Genomic DNA, 16,631 nt, shown 5'->3' on the forward strand with positions numbered 1-16,631 from the left:
AATACAATTGCTCAGGGAAATATATTTTGTTTAAAAAGCAATAGTTTTTTTTCTCAAAGGTTTGGATCAAAATGACTGACACCCCTAGTATTTGGTCCGATATGCCTATCACGCAATGACTACATCAAGGGTCTGACAATACAAACTTGTTGGATGCATTTGCAGTTCATTTTGGTAGTGTTTTAGAATATTTTGTGCTCTGATTATTTTGTGAATGGTAAATAACGTATTGTGTAATTTTTGAAATTGTAAATAAGAAGATAATATATTTCTAAACACTACATTATGAATAATCCTGAATGAATCATGAATAATGATTGATGTGGATTTAATAAGTGACATCAATAAGGGATCATAGCCTTCACCTGGATTCACCTGGTCAGTCTGTCATGGAAAGAGCAGGTGTTCCTAATATATTGTACACTCAGTGCATATACACAAACACACAATAAAGACACATTCTGATGTCATAGCCTAAATGTTTGGAAGGTACTTTTAACCTACATATTTATATCCTTCTACAAAAAACAAGAAAAGGAAAATTCCGCATTGAGACATGCTGGGGCAAGGGTGCCCAAGCGGTCTATCCAATATGTCTATCTTTGTAGAACTCTCTTATCCATCCCCATTCGGATGAGAGGATAAAGGTTTGAGGAACAATAACCTCTAACACGAAATGTGTTGCATATCTCCTTAAGTGTTCCTGTAAGTTTTATTGTGTGGGTGAGACCAAACAGGAACTTAAGACAAGGATTTGTGAGCATATAAAAGCTCCATTCAAAATCACATTGAAAAATCACCTGCTGCCAGGCATTTCAACAGCCGTAATCATGAACTTAGTGCCTTACATCATATGGGCATTGGTGAAGGTGCCACGTGGGGGAGGAGGTCCAAAGTAGGGGAGGGTTGTCAAACTTCTTTTTTTTGCTTCGGGGAGGGTTGTGGGTTTTTTTTATTGTTTTTTTTTTACAGGGTTACATTCGCCATTTTGCAGGTTTTACTATATATTTCTTCCATCCTAGCCAAATGTATAGATATGTGTGAAATGCTTGATGATGTATGTGATATTAACAGAGAGATATATTTTCTGGGTGATTTAAATATTGTAAATAAGAATTTGTTCTTAACTGACTTGCCTAGTTAAAAGGTTGAAAAAAAGAGGGATGAGGCGAAAGGAATGGCAAATAAGTCTGGCTACAGAAACAATTGGCAAACGTACTGCAAATTGAGAAATCGTGTGACTAAATGGAATAAAAAGAAGAAACAAAACTATGAAACAAAGATGAATGATTGTACAAAGCTTTTTAGCACCTTAAATGAAATTTTATTTAAAAAGGCAAACTCAGCTCCATCATTTATTGAACTTAGGCATGACATGCCAGTAACAAACGCTGACACTACACATCCATGTATATTGATATATACTGATTAAATTACGAAAAACAAGCATTGTGATTTTGAATTCCATAAAGTGAGTGTGGAATAGGTCAAAATATTATTGTTGTCTATCGACAATGACAAGCCACCGGGGTCTTACAACTTGGATGGAAAATTACTGAGGATAATAGCGGACAATATTACCACCCCTATTTGCCATATCTTCACATCTAAGCCTACAAAAGTCATTCAGCTACCCAAGAATAGTAAAGCTCACTCTACTGGCTCAAATAGCCAATCAATCAGCCTGCTACCAACTCTTAGTAAACATTTTGAAAAAAGTGTGTTTGACCAGATACAACGCTATTTTACTGTTAACAAATTGATAACAGACTTTCAGGCACGCTTATAGATAAGGACATTCAACAAGCACGACACTTACACAAATGACTGATGATTGGCTGAGAGAAATTGATGATAAAAAGATTATGGAGTCTGTTTTGTTAGACTTCAGTGCGGCTTTTGACATTATCGATCATAGTCTGCTGCTGGAAAACGTGCGTTTTGGCTTTACATCTCCTGCTATATTGTGGATGAAGAGTTACCTGTCTAACAGAACACAGAGTGTTATCTCTGATGTTAATGGAAGCCTCTCCAACATAGTCCAGGTAGAATCAGGAATTCCCAAGGGCAGCTGTCTAGGCCCCATATTTTTTCAATCTTTACTAATGAGTAAAGCCAGTGTGTCTATGTATGCGGATGACTTAACACAATGCACGTCAGCTACTACAGCAACTAAAGTCACTGCAACACAAAAAATAACTGCAGTTAGTTTCAGAATGGGTGGGAAGGAATAAGTTAGTCCTAAATATTTCAAAAACTAAAAGCATTGTATTTGGGACAAATAGTTCACTAAACCCTAAACCTCAACTAAATCTTGTAATGAATCATGTGGAAATTGAGCTAGTTGAGGTGACTAAACTTCTTGGAGTTACCCTGGATTGTAAACTGTCATGGTCAAAACAAATTGATACAACAGTAGCTAAGATGGGGAGAAGTCTGTCCATAATAAATAACTGCGCTGCCTTCTTAACAGCACTATCAGCAGGGCAGGTCCTATAGGCCCTAGTTTTGTCGCACTTGGACTACTCTTCAGTCGTCTGGTCAGGTGCCACAAAGAGAGACCTCGGAAAAGTACAATTTGCTCAGAACAGGGCAGCAAGGATCGGCCTTCAATGTACACAAAGAGCTAACATTAATAAAAAAATATATAAATCTCCAATGGCTCAAAGTGGACGAGAGATTGACTTCATGACTACTTGTTTTTGTAAGAAGTGTTGACATGCTGAATGCACAGAGGTGTCTGTTTAAACTACTAGCACACAGCTCGGACACCCATGCATACCTCGCAAGACATGCCACCAGAGGTCTCTTCACAATCCCAAAGTCAAAAACAGACTATGGGAGGTGCACAGTACTACATAGATCCTATTACATGGAACTCTATTCCACATCAGGTAACTGATGCAAGCAGTAGAATCAGATTTTTTTTTAAATGATAAAAACACACCTTACGGAACAGCGGGGACTTCAAAGAGATACACAGACACAGGTACAGACACATGCACTCTACACACCCTTTCATTGTATATTGTTGTATGGTGGTATTATACATTTTGTATTGTAGATATGTAGTTGTGTAATATTGTTATATGATGTGTAATATTGTTATATGATAACTTTGTTTTATGTGTGATGTGAGTGCATAATGTGTTTGGACCCCAGGAAGAGTGGATCACTAATAAATACAGCAACAACAACAAAAATCCTCATCTGCTTGCATGCCCCTCCCTTATATCAAGGTGTTTTGGTACTTCGCTTATGCACTATGCTTGTACATGCCCTAACTTTTATAGTACCACAGGCAGTGGCGGTCGGTGCTGTTTAAGATGAGGGAGGACGATTATATTATTTCATGAGAATGGCCATATTTATTTTACAGTATACTGGATGATTGTCATTCATATTCCATTCACCCAGTTCAATTTAACATCGATACGTATAGGCTACTACATGATACTCAACCCATCATGATGTTGCTATAACCTAGATTATGAATGAAAGTTTACAACGTAGGTGCGCACCTGTAGTGAGAAAATTGGAGGTGACAGATAGACAGTGACACTTGCCTGCATCTTGCTGATCTAGGTTTTAATCATTAGTCTAACAATTTGAAACGAGAGTTTATATTGGACAAATGTAGGTATGTTTATCCCTGTTCCGTTTGCTTCCGTTTAAGAAACTATTTTCAACAGAAACGGTGGAATTAATAAATCCCTGATCACATGTAAACACAGTTCACTTTCATTGCAGACACATTGTATTCCTTCTTGCATCTACGCGCTCTCCTCCTCTCACCTTTTCCCTTTACTTGTGGACTTCAATGCACAACACATCAGCTGTATATGACCAGGCAAACAAACCTTTCCAAGCCAAACCATATCAGAACCACTACAAACACCTACATCGTTCTCACCATATTAGCTAAAGTAACATCATAGTCAACATAGCTGATATAACTAACGCATTAGTAAACCCGCTAAAATCATGCAGTACAGTGTACAGTCAGTAAGCAGTTTGGCAGTTACACCGGCGGGCCCCTGTGGCAATAAATTCGTGAAATCAACAGCTTACATTGCCTTGGAAGAATTCCAGTGTTGTGTTGGATAGTCATAGAAGGCTAGCTAACATAGCATCCCTCTGTTTGAACCAGGTGTTTGAGTAGGCTAAACTAGCTTAATGCATTTGCTAGCCAAGTAAGTGAAAGTGAAAAAAATACTAAATCTCTCTCTCTCTCACATCTCCATTTTTTAAGAAATTAATTTGTTCAAAACTGTTCAACTATTGTCTTTCTCTCTCTTTGAGTCAACTACTCACCACATTTTATGCACTGCAGTGCTAACTAGTTGTAGCTTTCAATACTAGATTAATTCTCTGATGCTTTGATTTGGTGGACAACATGTCAGTTCATGCTGCAAGAGCTCTGATAGGTTGGAGGACGTCCTCTGGAAATTGTCATAATTACTGTGTAAATCTATGGAAGGGGGTGAGAACCATGAGCCTCCTTGGTTTTGCATTGAATTCAATGTACCCAGAGGAGGACGGAAGCTAGCTGTCGTCCTGCTAAACCACGGTGCTACCCTAATGAGTGCTGTTGCGGCTACATGTAGACCTTCATTGCAAAACAGTGTGTTTTAATCAATTATTTGGTGACATGAACATATTTAGTATACTTGATCTAAAAAGGATAACTTTTTAAATGTTTCACTGTTTTTTTTTATTTTTTTTTTATCAAATTCACTGAGGAGGATGGTCCTCCCCTTCCTCCTCTGTGGAGCCTCCACAGACCACAGGTCAATATAGTCTACCAGTCTAACTGTCTATCCTGCCCTCTGTCTTTTGAATAAAGGTGCAAAATCCCTGTGATTTTAATGTTTAATTCCATTTGGCTCAGTTGTGGGTCTACTCTCGACAGTTTATTGGGTCTAGAAAGGCACACTATCAGGCCAGTCTGGCTGTATTTTTACTTCTGATACCGAGATGCACTGTCAGTTGCAGATCATCATTCTCCCAATTCCTCCTATAATAATGTGGCCACATTATGTTCGCGGCAGCCACAGTTATTCAGGAAACCTTAAAGTGCGCTCTGCCTCCTCTCCAATCTGAGCGGCTATTCTTCGCCTACCTAGAACATAACGATTCAATATAGACTAAATATTTGTCATAACTTTTGAAATGTGTTACCTTTTATATGTGGCATAAACACGAGTCACAATGTCTTAATATGATTAGGCTACTTCAAAAGTATCCTTTAGGCATGCGCACGTTTGTCCCAAACGTAATTCCATTATCCTCAAAATGTCTTGACATTAACCAGGTTTCCATGCAACCTTTTTATGTAAGTGAAGTACATGTCGGATAAAAAATGCCACTACATCATGGGAAAGCATGCAGTTTATTAGGCTACAGATAAATAAATGATGATGAACTTCACAGGGTAGTGAAACTGCACGGTGATGAGCTTGATGCTCTTTTCAGTAAATATGACATGATGATTACACTAATCTCGCACTTTTGTCCATAATTATCTCATCATGCAGGCTATACCCACATTGTATCTGCGAGCTGTTGTCTAGAGCGCACATGCCAATACCAGAGTGGGTACAAATGTGCGCAAACCATCAGTAAGCCTAGAGTTTAAAATGCGATGGAAATAAATGTAACTTGTATTTTGTATTCAGTACATGGGAATTTAACCGCCAAAGTTATTTTTATATGCACTACGTATTTACCCACAGACTTTATTCCACAAGCGTTACAAAACACCAAAAAGTTTAATGACATTCAGAGATTGTCAAATCAAGCCTTCAATACTGGGTAGGCCTACAAAGTAGGAGGGATGTATGTTCTCTTTGTCGAGATTGACGTAGTACATTTATTGTGGTGTTAAAACCGCAAACCCTGATATTTAAGTGCCTGAAGTCGTTATGCTTTGTTTATTGGTTGTGTGGTGCATTAATTGAGAACAATAATTAAATAATGATAATGACACAGGTAGCAATGCTATTGCCCCTCGCTCTCTCTTTCTCTCAAACCAGCTTCTGCCCTTACCACGAGGGCTGGGCCACAGTCTCCCATCCACCTGTGTCCGCGTGCGCGCGCATGGAGCACCACACGTGCCCGCGCATCCTTTTCTGACGTCTGCTAATCTGGAAGCTCTCTCCCTGGGCTCGTGGCATAGCCTGGTACTCGCGTGCCAGAAGACTACCGTCACAATTTTTCACGTCGGGATAAAAAAAGGACAAAATCAACAATTGTACTCACTTTTAAACTCCGTGTGGTAGTTTTTGGGGACTCGATAGCATCAGTCAGATTCTTCATTTTACATTAGGATAACAGTATTTTGATTTTACATTTTTCTCAAGAACGGTAGGTATCCCTCACTCTTGGTATTTGTGTATAGGATGTAGGCTAAGTTTAGCCTGTAGATGGTTATTTTCACAGCTACAGCGCAGGTGTTGTGAACTGCGTCAGTGTGTTGCTTGGCGGGACCTGTGAGTGGGCACCGGGCTGCGTTGATAAGGGGGGGCGCCTCTGTGTGCTGATGGCTCAAACTTGATCGTAGTGCAGGGATTGATGTGTGAAGTATTAGTGATTTATATTCTTGAAGGTGTTATCAAACATTCTAATAGATTATGAGGGGTTCGTAAAGTTTTCATGAAATTTAGTGTGTAGAAGCCTATGTGTATGTAGGCGTGAGATGCGCGACAGCGCGCTTGGCACGTCCTGTACCCTCCGGTTGAACAGTGAAAATGAGCGAAGCACGCCCCCTTGCAGATGAACGCCCAGGCTCCCCTGCTCTCCTGTCCACACGCTGAGTTTTACCCCCCCCACTGAGTTTTACCATTCATAGTTATGGAGTTAAGCAGATATTTTTAAACTAGGTTATTCCTCTGTCTGATCTATAACTAAGTTTAACTGTCTCTCGTTCCAGGATAACGAGGAAGATACTTCGACCATGGTTGTGTTTACACGGAATGACTGAAACTCATCTTTTCAAATCGCAACTGACGCAAGGAAGGAGCACATTTATGGACGGTCTTGGCGGGGCACATAGGAACTCTACTACTGTGTGAATAGCCTACCAACTGACTTTTGCTTCCAGGATTCTACCTTTCGTTCTATATCTGGGTCTAAAGTTCAGTGGTTCTGTCATCTGGGATTGTTGTTTTGTGGGAGAGTGTGGCGTCATGACTTGGAGATAGATCTTGCTATGAGTCTGGCGTGGAAAATACCTCTTGGAAGGTGTGCAGCGGGCTACAGACTGGGAGGACTCGACATCGGCAACTGATAGGCTACCCCTGTTTTTACCGAGCGTAATGCACCTGGCATGAAGACAGAAAATGGATATTATATGGGAACTATTTATTATTCTTCACGCCAATTTCATCATCTGTATATCAGGTACGTTTTCAGTCATTTATATTCTTGATGGGTCCGTTGTGAGACGGAGAAAAGGGCACGTGCATTGGATGAGAACGGAGGGAGGGAGATTTGGTAACGAAGTTGTAAAATGTTGCTGAAAATGTTGAAATGAATGAAAACGTAACGAATTATGTGTGCCGTTGATGGTTGGATCAATTGATAGGCCAATTGATATAGGATCTATTGATATGATTCATCTGAGAACGAAGACATTTACGGGCAGAATTTGCCTGAAACTCGGATCTCATCAGTTGTGGTCTGTGAATGTCCCTCGGAATAGATATGGGACAGCCTATACATTGTTAGCCTATATTGTAGGCCAAATTGTGTTTGTGGTGTATTTTAAGTGCAGTTTTGAGTTATGCATGTGTTAAAAACTGATTTCAATTAGAAAGGGTCAACTGAACGTATGATCACCAGGACAGAGGTTGTGTGAGAATGATTTCGTAAAAAAAATTATCTATATCTATATTATAATTTATTCGACATATTTCTTTGACAGGTTCAGGCTCAGGGCTGACGTTTGCCCAATTTTGCATCGGGGGAAATTGGGGTGTATTTCGTTAAATGATGAATGGAAAGTGATAGTGTAGTATTAGGCTACCACTACTGTTGAACTGTTATAACGAGACAGTGCTACACGTGTATGAATAACCACCACAGTGACATCAATAGAGGGTTCAGTGGAGTGGGCTAAATGGGCACACATGCACTGACCATGGCGCAATGGCTGTTCCAGAACTATTACAGCTATTATACTGTTAATGTGAGTGGGTATGCCTGCGTAGTATATAGGAACAGTATTGACTTCTCTTTATCATGTGAGGCTCGGGGCTATAGTATCACGTTATTTCGAGTTAGATCAAAAGCGCATCAGTGAGCGCTGGTTGTGGTGATGCGCTGCTGGGTTGTGCCATCATGAGTACTCCCGTTGACTATTAGGTCAAATGCATTAGGCTAGATCCATCATCACTCTGCAATGCAAATCCACCTGCTCATCTGCCAACAATTTGTTATACCAACATTGGAGAAATGGAATGTAATATTGTTGGTATAGACTACATGCCTGTTCTTGTATCAAAATCCGGTGTTACTCTTATAGCGTATTATTGAAGCAGGTACCCGTTGAGGGGTCGAGTGCTATACTTTAGAGGCGTGCGCCCAGTCGTTTCCTGTGACGACCAGGGATAGGCGTATTTGTGACTTGGATGTGCTCAAAACCTCACTCTCCCTCCTTCCCTTTCACTCAGATCTGTGAGCACGTGAATTACGCAGGGCTGTGCTTTGGAACTTCCACATGTTCCCTATAGCTTGACTAAATGAGGATTATAGGATAGTTATAAAGGACCACGCACGCAGGTCAATGCATTTGATACCACATGGAATGTAGTCAAGGAGATTAGCCTACGTAACATTGGAGACTGGACAGCTTACCTTTAAACCTGGTCAGACTGCTCCTTTCTGTAAAAGGTCATTGAAGACACATTATGATGATCAGCTTGATTATGTAAAAGTTTAATGGTTTGAAAAAGTACTGCATTACATGGCTTAAACTCCTAAATTGATACAATAGGCACAACCCCAATTTTACAACTTTACATCATGGGACCAATATCTGGCCACCGTACTACCACAGTATAGGCATACACAGCATCTCCAAAACCAGCCAATTGAGACGAGCCAACTCTGTTTTAGCATCGGAACAAAATATAAACTAATTAGCTGTCAAAGACATACATTATGTGTCATTCTGCCTTACATTTTGTTAACAAAATTCCATCAGTAAAATGTTTCATATAATATGGGACTCTACCTATCTGAGCTAAATTTAAATACAATGCCATATTGATCTAAAAAAAAGGGAGATAAATGATTATCATTGAACTGCTGAAAGTTATCGATCTAGATGGTTTAAGCATTTGTTTAATCTCTACAATAAAAACAGCCAACCCTGGGACTGTGTCAGCTGTATCATGAGACCACAATAGGCCTACAACTGACTATTTGGTTTGAGGCTTTGACACTTTCAGAAATAACATTGTTGTAGACTGTCATTTCTCAAAGTGAGAACAAAACAAGTCTCACTTATCCTCAATTGTCTTGTCGGATACGGCGAGGCTTTCCGTTGACTGTGAGTGCCAAGTAAACCATTTTCTTCTCTATTCTCATTTTGTTCAACTACATGCTGATGCCTTTCTATCCACTTAAGAGCCTTTTCACACTTACTATACTTTTCGTAAAAAATCTCAAATGTGAACTTGCATATTTGCTACAGTACATCTTTACCGCTACCTCCGGAGGTAGTGCACGACACTCGCCGACAGTTGCCCCACTTGAAGCACAGCAGTGTAAACAGAATTGTAACGCTGAGCCAACACTCCTACAATATAAATGGTAATAGCAGAGAAATGTTCTTGAAAAGCTGGAATTGTATAGACATTTTCGTAATAATTGAGACTTGTTTTATTGAGTTTTTACCTGAAATTGCAGTGACAGACTGTTGCATTCTGAAATTGTTGCAGCAGCTGCCAGCTGCACTGAGACAAGTAAAACTATGAATGGCCATCCCCATCCCCACCACCAGAAACTTGTCAAATGTAGATATAGGATATGAAAAATAGAATATGTTTTTGTCATTGGGAAAATTGTGTGGTGAATTCAGAGGTGGCACCACAGGTCCAAGAGTGGTGGGGGTGAAATTGTTTGCCTGGGGCCCAGAGTTTTTCCTGATCTTGTACTAGGCTAACCTAACCCACTCTGGACCCTAGTTGTAGCGTATGACATCGTAATAAATCAACGGTTTTATATGGGCTATGATGGGACCAGATTATTTGTCTAATCAGGTCATATGGTTTTTAAAAAAAAAACTCCTGGAAAAACTCCTGGCCCTGGGATGATGGAAACATTACAACCCTTACACAGACAGAGACAACAACTGTGATTGGACAAAAACGAACAGGGCTGAGCTCGCTGTATGCAGGGTTCCATTGTGTAGGCCTTTGCATCTGCAATATTATTAAAAGGCCCACCCGAAGTGTGAATATAAACCAAATTTGATCACATTCACATTTTCTCAGAACACAAATAAATGGGCCTATTTTAGGCTATAAATACTGTGCATTTGGAAAGTATTCAGACCTATTGACTTCTTCCACATTTTGTTACATCATAGCCTTATTCTAAAATTGATTATTTTGTATTTTTCCTCATGAATCTACACACAATACCCCTTAATGACAAAGCAAAAACAGGTTATATTTTTATGTGCAAATTTATTAAAAAAAATACAAAACTGAACTATCACATTCACATAAGTATTCAGGCCCTTTACTCAGTAATTTGTTGAAGCACCTTCAGCAGCGATTACAGCATTGAGTCTTCTTGGGTATGACTACAAGCTTGGCACACCTGTATTTGGGGAGTTTCTCCCATTCTTCTCTGCATATCTTCTCAAGCTATATCAGGTTTGATGGGGAGTGTCACTGCACAGCTATTTTCAGGTCTCTCTCGTTCTGGTTCAAGTCCGGGCTCTGGCTGGGCCACTCAAGGACATTCAGAGACTTGTCCCGAAGCCACTCCTGCATTGTCTTGGCTGTGTGCTTAGGGTTGTTGTCCTGTTGGAAGGTGAACCTTCACCCCCTGTCTGAGGTCCTGAGCACTCTGGTTTTCATCAAGGATCTCTCTGTACTTTGCTTCGTTCATCTTGCCCTCACGCCTGACTAGTCTCCCAGTCCCTGCTGTTGAAAAACATCCCACAGCATGATGCTGCCTCTACCATGCTTCAACGTAGGGATGGTGCCAGGTTTCCTCCAGACGTGACGCTTGGTATTCAGGCCAGAGTTCAATCTTGGTTTCATTATAACCCTTCACCAGACCAGAGAATCTTGTTTCTCATGGTCTGAGAGTCCTTTTGGTGCCTTTTGGCAAACTCCAAGCGGGCTGTCATGTCCCTTTTACTGAGGAGTGGCTTCCATCTGGTCACTCTACCATAAATGTCTGATTGGTGGAGCGCTGCAGAGATGATTGTCCTTCTGGAAGTTTCTCCCATCTCCACAGAGGAACTCTGGAGCTCTGTCAGAGTGACCATCGGGTTCTTGGTCACCTCCCTGACCAAGACCGTTCTCCCCGTGATTGCTCAGTTTGGCCGGGCAGCCAGCTCTAGGAAGAGTCTTGGTGGTTCCAAACTTCTTCAATTTAAGAATGATGGAGGCCACTGTGTTCATGGGGACCTCCAATGCTGCAGAAATCTTTTGATACCCTTCCCCAGATCTGTGCCTCGACACAATCCTGTCTCGGAGCTTTCCTTTGACCTCATGGCTTGGTTTTTGCTCTGACAACTGTGGGACCTTATATAAACAGGTGTTTCTTTCCAAATCATGTCCAATCAATTGAATTTACCACAGGTGGACTCTAATCAAGTTGTTGAAACATCTCAAGGATGATCAATGGAAACAGGATGCACCTGAGCTCAATTTTGAGTCTCATAGCAAAGGAACTGAATACTTACGTAAATAAGAAATGCAAACATTTCTATAAACCAGTTTTCGCTTTGTCATTATAGGGTATTGTGTGTAGGTTAATGAGTGAACTATATTTGATCAATTTTATAATAAGGCTGTAAAGTAACAAAATGTGGAAAAAGGAAAGAGGTCTGAATACTTTCCGAATGCACTGTGCATTACTTTACATTTTCCCTGGCCAGGCCTAGATGGGATCAGAGCGCATAGGTTTCTCTAGGCTACCTGCAGCTTTGGTTGTTATCAGTAGGCTACAGTTGATCAGACTGAAACATAGACTAATTGTGCACGTTGACAAATCATTTTTGGTGGCGGGTATGGGCTTCCATATAAAACTGCTCGTCATGGGGAATTCACTTATAGAATAGAGTAGAGTATTACATTATTAATCCCAATTTGGGAAATTGTTTTATCACAGCATGCATCATCAATGACTTACAATGACAGAACACGCAACAATGACCAACACATGATTTTTTAAAATTACATAATAATACACATTAACACAAAGCCACATGCACCAACCATAGTATCCCTAAAATAATAGTCTGATTCAAGTGCTGTTTTCTATCCTACTCTGGGGAAAACAGGAAACAACATTTTCCAATAGAAAGACCATCATAAGGCAGTTAATCCATCATACTCATTAAAAAGCCTCATGGCTGTGGGTAAAAATGACCCACGTTTTCAGTCGCAATTTGCTTTTACCACATGTAATGATTTGCACGATATTGATAAAAAAAATAAATGAATCCTGGTTTGTTGTAAGGTAGGCCTACTTTACTTTTATATTCTTATTAGAGGGTTAATTGTTCATTTATAGTATCTCTGTGCTTTTGTCTTGAGGCTCAAATGTATTGTATGTAGCCTACAATAAACTCTTTAATTATCTGCACATACATGCTTGTGAATTGTTGCATTATTCAAGAGTGTAATATGGTTTGGTTGCATTATTCAATAGTCTAATATGTTTTAGAAGAAAAGTGCCATAATTATTGAATAGTTTGGGGTTACTGGCTAGTGGCAACTGTGATATTTACGCTCAATTATTACTTTGCCATTCTCAACGAAAGGTAAGGCAAGGATGTAATGTGAATTGAAAAGTAGAATTCTCTTTCGCCACACCGCTCCTCAGACTCTCCTTTATAACTCGTAGTGGGAATAGGGCTGTTCATGTAAATGTCAACCAGCTCAAAATCCCTACGTCTCCCAACAGAGCGAAATCTAGCTGTTCATGGTGAGGTTTTGCTGAGATTGAACAGATAGATTAAACTGCAGCATCAACTCTTAATATTGCACACATAGGTCTCTGGAATCAAATCAAATGGTTCTCCTCTCTACTAATGCCCCCAGCCCCATCCATTCCTTCCTAAAAGGACTACGCTTCTATTGGCAGTTATTAGTCTCACTTTTTGGGTAAAAAACCTGGGTTAAAGCTTAGCATTTCTCTCTGGGACATCTCAGGCAAGCTTACTCATCACATGACCATAGTTCCCTGAAGCACCTCTGTTATTTTGCATGATCCCATATCAGCTGTGTCTTGATGGAAGTGTGAAAGTTGCCATTTCCAATGCAATCATTGGCTACTTTGTTTTCCTCTTGTCTTTTGAACACGCTAGTAATCAATGTGTCATCACTGAATCTCCCCTTCATGTCGCTGCCTGTCTGAGTTTTGCAGACACCAGATCAAGTATATCTATCATCAGTAGGCCTAAGGATAAGCACACCCCTGGGTCAATACAGTGATCCAGGACATAATCTGAATAGAAAACCCACATCAAAACATTTTACACGGGTCAATGGCTTACTGTAGCAGTGTTTTGTATTAGCGCTGGCTGTTGTCGAATCAGCCGGTTACAGACTCATTATCAGCCAGATACATTTTCCACTTTATATTAACAAGGCTACTTTTAATTTCAAAGTTTCAATTCGCTAGTCTGTCGAGCCCTCTACTGCTAGAATGAACGATATGCATCTTGTTGCGATCTAGTAATAGCATAGGCGTCTGTCAGTTACTAAGTGAGCGATGACAGAGAAACACTGCAGAGAGGAGGAGACAAAGCGAGAGGTTTCACTCTCGCCCAAATCTGTCTAAAATAAACCCAATGCGTTTCTATGGGCTTATTTTGGGCCTAAGCTTGTCGCCTGCCTTCCCGGCTTTAGGAAAACAACCCCCATTGTCAGGGCAGAGACATGAGCATCTCTACATTATAAACAGGTCTCTGGTTGCAGTCGAATTTCTTTGCACGGAGGAAGAGAGCATGATGCTCGTGAATTTTCACGTCCCACCCACCCAGCAAACTGTCCTTAAAAAGACGTTGAAAAGACGACTGTGCCTGACGGCTAATGTACGTTCGGTTTTGGTTGAAAGTGAAAGTTGAAAAGACTTATTTTTCATATTTTTCATGTTGTTGAAAATACTTATTTTTCATGTCGTTGAAAAGTATGTACTTGTAGCCTATACACATGGACTCAGCAACCAAAACATGGCCTGTAACCTTTTTTTATTAACAATCACACTACTCCAGTATTTTCACAAAACATTCAGTCAAAGAATACTATATAGTGCAGTGATAACAGACAAAATGCAGTTAAGTTCAAATGAATATAATTAATTATATTCATTGAATAATTATCCATCAAAATTATAGATATATTCTGTTGCGTTAGCAACGGCCCTGTGTGGTGGTGACGTGGAAACCACCACCCCCGGCTCTACCAGGAGCATGCTTGAGGTAGTCTGCCACAGCTCTCTGAATGTCATGGTCAGTGGCCTTGCTGTTCCATTTCTTGACTGCAGCTGTAACACCAAAATAAACACAGTAAGTTATAGAAAAGACTAATGGATAAGGAGCATCTTACAGGTTCCCCCACGGCACCTAAATCAGCATTCAGGGCTCACACCACCAGTTTATCACTAACCAGTGGTGGCTATTTTGTGTTGTTTAGTAATAATGATAATTTATTACATTTATTGTGAATAATTTAGAAGTGGATAAATGTGTTTGCTTTTCCATGTCTATCATAGACAAAAATCAATTTACAAGATAAGTTTGGTTAAAGTTGTCCTTCTCAGGGGCTGACAATTGATTAGGGCCGGGCTCAAACTTGCACCCAGTGTAGAAAAGACGAGGGCCTGTTTGAATGGCGCAAGTTGTCTCTTTCGCTCCTCCCTAATAGACTATTTTAATCACATTCATTGGTAAACTCTGAACACTGTATCCTAATATATTTATCAGTATGCGGAAACCGCAAGTAAAAAAATCAACTTGAAATGTGGGAATGTTTAGCCGACTGGTTGCTCAGGAGACAAAGGAAATGTCAGACGTATGGAAGACATTTGACTTGAGCTCATAGAAAGAGGAAGGAGCCAGCGCTGCATGCATGAGCCAAACAAGTACTGTAGGCTATTATATATATTTTTCTGATTGCTTGGTACAGTGAAAACAACACAAAATAATGTATAGGTGTACCAGAGAGTTGATCTGTACTAATGAAAAAAAATGATAAAGCCTTTATTATTATTATTATTATTATTATTATTATTTAGGACATTGTATACTGTAGGCTAATTATTCAAGAGAATGCTTGACTGCATTTAAATGCATGACTAGTAGGCTGTGTGATGAAATTAAGTAATAATAAGGTCTAATTGATAACAGGCCAGAAAGCTAAACAAAACCAGCATAATGACAAACTAGAGAATCTGGTCTAATGAAAAAAATAAATGGTAAAGCATTTATTAGGTCTACATCATAGCAAAACTATTTTTTTTTTACAGAATTTGAGAAAATGTCACGTTGGGCGGACCGTTATACATTTAAGCATTTCGGGCTACAGCATAGCAAAATAAAAATAATTTGAGAAAATGTCACGCTGGGTGGACCATTATACATTTTTAGAACATGAGCGCCAGTAGGTTAAAAGGCCATTAAGGTCACATGAACAGCTCATTCTAAATTGCCAAGCTCCTAAAACCATTCTTCTCAAAAAGGGACCACACAAATTACCACCATGCAAATGAATAATTGGTTTAGAAGACAAAATAAGAATCTAGCCTATTAAAACAGACAGAGCAGGTCATTTTGATTGTGTGACCTTAGTGACCCTTTAAGCAATGGGAGGGTTTGGTAAAGACTTTTCTTATGCACAACGCATAAGAGCCATGTAGTGTTGTATTGTCTGGATACGGTAACACAAAACCCAGAGGACTTTGCTTTTATGGCTATGACACTCACATCCATGACAAAAATGTCATCATAACACATGGACTCTCATGTATTATTGCTTAAATATACCATGGCTGTTAGCCAATCAGCTTTCAGGGCTCATACCACCCAGTTATTAATACAAAATATACTACAGAATAATGACATGTTTGTAGGTACCGTTGACAACAGAGTACACAGTTGTGTTTCCTAATCCCTGCTTTGCGTGATGGCCGTTGAAGTTGAACAAGGACATCAGGCCATTGGTAAAGAGCCTGAAAGTCAAGCACACATAGGATGTACTATATGAATTGAACACTTTCAAACTGCTGAGTAGATAAGGCTCTTGGGTTTACTGTCTTTGTTGCAGACCGTTTGTATCACTAATGATACCTTTAAAATTACTTTCTTATTGGATCCATTCTAGAGATATGACAAAGCTGTCCATGACCTTGTTGGCACAGTCCTTTGTCCTTACCACCAA

The 16,631-nt window shown here is 39.8% G+C and overlaps 1 protein-coding gene across 5 annotated transcripts in view; it reads left to right on the plus strand.

Moving 5' to 3' along the window:
• Window positions 1–6,199: 6,199 nt before the first annotated feature.
• ca10a (carbonic anhydrase Xa) overlaps window positions 6,200–16,631 on the plus strand; it is a 321,877-nt gene continuing 311,445 nt past the window's right edge. For 4 of the 5 annotated variants that reach the window (XM_029764666.1, XM_029764668.1, XM_029764669.1 and 1 more), the window contains exons 1-2: window positions 6,200–6,366; window positions 6,932–7,401. In XM_029764666.1, coding sequence (XP_029620526.1) covers window positions 7,341–7,401 — 61 coding nt within the window. In that variant the 5' untranslated portion in view covers window positions 6,200–6,366; window positions 6,932–7,340. Of the gene's footprint in view, window positions 6,367–6,850; window positions 7,402–16,631 lie in introns of those variants that run through there. The other variant, XM_029764667.1, reaches the window with a different exon arrangement.

This window comes from Salmo trutta, chromosome 10 (genome assembly GCF_901001165.1).
Source record: "Salmo trutta chromosome 10, fSalTru1.1, whole genome shotgun sequence".
In the NCBI taxonomy this organism is placed as follows: domain Eukaryota; kingdom Metazoa; phylum Chordata; class Actinopteri; order Salmoniformes; family Salmonidae; genus Salmo; species Salmo trutta.